Source organism: Dendropsophus ebraccatus, chromosome 13, assembly GCF_027789765.1.
Source record: "Dendropsophus ebraccatus isolate aDenEbr1 chromosome 13, aDenEbr1.pat, whole genome shotgun sequence".
NCBI lineage: Eukaryota > Metazoa > Chordata > Amphibia > Anura > Hylidae > Dendropsophus > Dendropsophus ebraccatus.
Window position 1 is genome coordinate 81,556,768 of NC_091466.1, and position 5,993 is coordinate 81,562,760.

Below are 5,993 nucleotides of genomic sequence, written 5' to 3' on the forward strand. Positions count from 1 at the left end.
GCGGTTATCACTCTCTGGGGGTCAGTCAGTCATAGTGAGGGGTGGCTGTTGGTCTCTGGGGGTCAGTCAGTCATGGTGAGGGATTGCTGTTGGTCTCTGGGGTCAGTCAGTCATGGTGAGGGGCGGCTATCACTCTCTGGGGTCAGTCTGTCATGGTGAGGGGTGGCTGTCACTCTTTGAGGGTAAGTCCTGGTTGCTCAGACCCGGATATTGTAGCAGTAGTCACGTCATGAGCCCGCCAATTTCACAGCTAAGGTGCATGCGCAGTAAGGCCGCGCAGTGATCAGAGGGCATGCGCCGCCAGGTTAGTGCGCTGTACGTCGCGCAGTCGCAGTAGTGAGCCGGCAGAGGGATCGCGCAGGCGCACTGGTGACTGGTGACGAGCGGAAGTGACGCGGGCGCTCAGCCATGGCGGCTGTCAGACGGCTCGGCGGCGGTTCAGTGCCCGGAATGTGAGTGGAGGACGTCTCCCGCCTCCACCTGCCTGCCAACTGCCCCCTCCCGCGCCGGACGCCCCCAACTCCACGCCCGGGATGATGCGGACGCCGGGGCTGCTTGGCCTGCGAGGTTTCCTGGCGTTCACCGCCAAACTATGGAGCTTCCTGCTGTATCTGCTGAGGAGACAGGTCCGGACCGTAAGTATCTGCCCCCCTGTACCGTATATACTGTACCGTATATACCTGCCGCAATACTGTACCGTATATACCTGCCCCCCCAGGACTGTACCGTATATACCTGCCCCCCCAGGACTGTACCGTATATACCTTCCCCCCCCAGGACTGTACCGTATATACCTGCCCCCCCAGGACTGTACCGTATATACCTGCCCCCCCCAGGACTGTACCGTATATACCTGCCCCCCCAGGACTGTACCGTATATACCTGCCCCCCCCAGGACTGTACCGTATATACCTGCCGCAATACTGTACCGTATATACCTGCCCCCCCCCCAGGACTGTACCGTATATACCTGCCCCCCCCCCAGGACTGTACCGTATATACCTGCCCCCCCAGGACTGTACCGTATATACCTGCCCCCCCCAGGACTGTACCGTATATACCTGCCCCCCCCCAGGACTGTACCGTATATACCTGCCGCAATACTGTACCGTATATACCTGCCCCCCCCCCGGACTGTACCGTATATACCTGCCCCCCCAGGACTGTACCGTATATACCTGCCCCCCCAGGACTGTACCGTATATACCTGCCCCCCCAGGACTGTACCGTATATACCTGCCCCCCCAGGACTGTACCGTATATACCTGCCCCCCCAGGACTGTACCGTATATACCTGCCCCCCCAGGACTGTACCGTATATACCTGCCCCCCCCAGGACTGTACCGTATATACCTGCCGCAATACTGTACCGTATATACCTGCCCCCCCAGGACTGTACCGTATATACCTGCCCCCCCCAGGACTGTACCGTATATACCTGCCGCAATACTGTACCGTATATACCTGCCCCCCCCCCAGGACTGTACCGTATATACCTGCCCCCCCAGGACTGTACCGTATATACCTGCCCCCCCAGGACTGTACCGTATATACCTGCCCCCCCAGGACTGTACCGTATATACCTGCCCCCCCAGGACTTGTACCGTATATACCTGCCCCCCCAGGACTTTACCGTATATACCTGCCCCCCCCAGGACTGTACCGTATATACCTGCCGCAATACTGTACCGTATATACCTGCCCCCCCCCCCAGGACTGTACCGTATATACCTGCCCCCCCAGGACTGTACCGTATATACCTGCCCCCCAGGACTGTACCGTATATACCTGCCCCCCCAGGACTGTACCGTATATACCTGCCCCCCCAGGACTGTACCGTATATACCTGCCCCCCCAGGACTGTACCGTATATACCTGCCCCCCCAGGACTGTACCGTATATACCTGCCCCCCCAGGACTGTACCGTATATACCTGCCCCCCCAGGACTGTACCGTATATACCTGCCCCCCCAGGACTGTACCGTATATACCTGCCCCCCCATGACTGTACCGTATATACCTGCCCCCCCAGGACTGTACCGTATATACCTGCCCCCCCCAGGACTGTACCGTATATACCTGCCCCCCCAGGACTGTACCGTATATACCTGCCCCCCCCAGGACTGTACCGTATATACCTGCCCCCCCAGGACTGTACCGTATATACCTGCCCCCCCCCAGGACTGTACCGTATATACCTGCCCCCCCAGGACTGTACCGTATATACCTGCCCCCCCCAGGACTGTACCGTATATACCTGCCCCCCAGGACTGTACCTTATATACCTGCCCCCCCAGGACTGTACCGTATATACCTGCCCCCCCAGGACTGTACCGTATATACCTGCCCCCCCAGGACTGTACCGTATATACCTGCCCCCCCCAGGACTGTACCGTATATACCTGCCCCCCCCAGGACTGTACCGTATATACCTGCCCCCCCCAGGACTGTACCTTATATACCTGCCCCCCCCCCAGGACTGTACCGTATATACCTGCCCCCCCCAGGACTGTACCGTATATACCTGCCCCCCCCCAGGACTGTACCGTATATACCTGCCCCCCCCAGGACTGTACCGTATATACCTGCCCCCCCCAGGGACTGTACCGTATATACCTGCCCCCCCCCAGTACTGTACCGTTTATACCTGCCCCCCCCCAGGACTGTACCGTATATACCTGCCCCCCCCCAGGACTGTACCGTATATACCTGCCCCCCCCCAGGACTGTACCGTATATACCTGCCCCCCCCAGGACTGTACCGTATATACCTGCCCCCCCCCAGGACTGTACCGTATATACCTGCCCCCCCCCAGGACTGTACCGTATATACCTGCCCCCCCCCAGGACTGTACCGTATATACCTGCCCCCCCCCCAGGACTGTACCGTATATACCTGCCCCCCCCCAGGACTGTACCGTATATACCTGCGGCAGCAGCCAGGCACGTGTATCAGAGAGAGACACCTGGGGGACACAAATTAGCCTCAGGAAGAGATTGCTGCACAGGGAAAGCACCCCCTATACTATGGCCTTGTGGACCTGCCCCCCCCTTTATCCTGTACCATATGGAGCAACCCGCCCCATATGGACCTGCTCCCCCCGCCATTTATATTGGGCCATATGGACCTGCCCCCCCGCCATTCATACTGTTCCATATGGACCTGCCCCCCCCCCCGCCACTCATACTGTGCATATGGACCTAACCATAACGCACCCCGTATACCTGCGTATAGTATATGGGCCTGTATATCTTCCTGCCTCCTATACTGCATATATGTCTCTCTAGTGAATCTACTTGACAGCCCCCCCCATACTGCACCTTTTATTTTTGTGTGTATGTACCTGCCCCTGTACTCTACCGTATATGTATATAGCCGTCCCCCTGTACTCTACCGTATATGTATATAGCCGTCCCCCTGTACTCTACCGTATATGTATATAGCCGTCCCCCTGTACTCTACCGTGTATGTATATAGCCGTCCCCCTGTACTCTACCGTGTATGTATATAGCCGTCCCCCTGTACTCTACCGTGTATGTATATAGCCGTCCCCCTGTACTCTACCGTGTATGTATATAGCCGTCCCCCTGTACTCTACCGTGTATGTATATAGCCGTCCCCCTGTACTCTACCGTGTATGTATATAGCCGTCCCCCTGTACTCTACCGTGTATGTATATAGCCGTCCCCCTGTACTCTACCGTGTATGTATATAGCCGTCCCCCTGTACTCTACCGTGTATGTATATAGCCGTCCCCCTGTACTCTACCGTGTATGTATATAGCCGTCCCCCTGTACTCTACCGTGTATGTATATAGCCGTCCCCCTGTACTCTACCGTGTATGTATATAGCCGTCCCCCTGTACTCTACCGTGTATGTATATAGCCGTCCCCCTGTACTCTACCGTGTATGTATATAGCCGTCCCCCTGTACTCTACCGTGTATGTATATAGCCGTCCCCCTGTACTCTACCGTGTATGTATATAGCCGTCCCCCTGTATTCTACCGTATATATCTGATGGGGGGGGGGTCCTCACTATAACGGACACTCTGTACAGGTGATGGGGGGGGTCCTCACTATAACGGACACTCTGTACAGGTGATGGGGGGGGGGGGGGGGTCCTCACTATAACGGACACTGTACAGGTGATGGGGGGGGGGTCCTCACTATAACGGACACTCTGTACAGGTGATGGGGGGGGGGTCCTCACTATAACGGACACTCTGTACAGGTGATGGGGGGGGTCCTCACTATAACGGACACTCTGTACAGGTGATGGGGGGGGTCCTCACTATAACGGACACTCTGTACAGGTGATGGGGGGGGGGGGTCCGAACTATAACGGACACTCTGTACAGGTGATGGGGGGGGGGGGGTCCTCACTATAACGGACACTCTGTACAGGTGATGGGGGGGGTCCTCACTATAACGGACACTCTGTACAGGTGATGCCTCTTTGTTTCCATCTGGTAGGTTATCCAGTATCAGACCGTCAGATATGACATCCTGCCCCTGTCCCCGACCTCCAGGAGCCGCCTCAGTAAGTCCTGTCATCCCGGATTTTTTATATATATAGTGTGTACAGCATATATGTGTATGTAAAATATATACACTATCGTTCAAAAGTTTGGGGTCACATTGAAATGTCCTTATTTTTGAAGGAAAAGCGCTGTACTTTTCAATGAAGATGACTTTAAACAAATACACAAAAACACAATATCTACATAGGTGTATAGAGGCCCATTTCCAGCAACTATCACTCCAGTCTTCTAATGGGACAATGTGTTTGCTCATTGGCTCAGAAGGATAATTGATGATTAGAAAACCCTTGTGCAATCATGTTCACACATCTGAAAACAGTCTAGCTCCTTACAGAAGCTACAAAACTGACCTTCCTTTGTGCAGATTGTGTTTCTGGAGCATCACATTTGTGGGGTCAATTAAACGCTCAAAATGGCCAGAAAAAGAGAACTTTCATCTGAAACTGGACAGTCTATTCTTGTTCTTAGAAATGAAGGCTATTCCATGCGAGAAATTGCTAAGAAATCAGGGCAGAGTGGCAAAGAAAAAGCCATATCTGAGACTAGCGAATAAAAGAAAAAGATTAAGATGGGCAAAAGAACAGAGACATTGGACAGAGGAAGACTGGAAAAAAGTGTTGTGGACGGATGAATCCAAGTTTGAGGTGTTTGGATGACAAAGAAGAACGTTTGTGAGACGCAGAAGAAATGAGAAGATGCTGGAAGAATGCCTGACGCCATCTGTTATACATGGTGGAGGTCATGTGATGGTCTGGGGTTGGTGCTGGTAAAGTGGGAGATTTGTACAGGGTAAAAGGGATTGTGAATAAGGAAGGCCATCACTCTGCACCGCCATGCCATACCCAGTGGGCAGCGCTTGGTTGGAGCCAATTTCATCCTACAACAGGACAATGACCCTAAACACCTCCAAATTGTGCAAGAACTATTTCCAGCAGAAGCAGCAGCTGGTATTCTATCATAGGTAATGGAGTGGCCAGCGCAGTCACCAGATCACCACCCCGTTGTGGGAGCAGCTGGACCGTATGGTACGCCAGAAGTGCCCATCCAACCAATCCAACTTGTGGGAGCTGCTTCTAGAAGCGTGGGGGGCAATTTCTCCAGCTTACCCCAACAGATTAATAGCTAGAATGCCAAAGGTGGGCAATGCTGGAATTGGTGCACAAGGAGGATTCTGGGACGGAAGCAAAGTGTGATGGAAGAACAATGTTATTTCACATACAAATCAGTATTTCTAACCTTGTCAATGTCTTGTCTCTATTTTCTATTCATTCCACAACTTACGGTGGTGAAGAAGTGTGACTTTTCATGGAAAACACTAAATTGTTTGGGTGACCCCATACTATATATATATATATATATATATATATATATATATATATATATATATATAATATATACACACACACCGACCACTTTATTAGGTACACCTGTCCAACTGCACGTTACCACTT

At 53.2% G+C, this 5,993-nt stretch overlaps 1 protein-coding gene across 1 annotated transcript in view; it reads left to right on the top strand.

Annotated features, from left to right (window-relative positions):
- The first annotated feature begins 354 nt into the window (after positions 1-354).
- Positions 355-5,993, top strand: part of CTDNEP1 (CTD nuclear envelope phosphatase 1) — a 17,073-nt gene continuing 11,434 nt past the window's right edge. The window contains exons 1-2 of the mRNA XM_069949886.1: positions 355-635; positions 4,475-4,541. Coding sequence (XP_069805987.1) covers positions 534-635; positions 4,475-4,541 — 169 coding nt within the window. The 5' untranslated portion in view covers positions 355-533. The remainder of the gene's footprint in view (positions 636-4,474; positions 4,542-5,993) is intronic.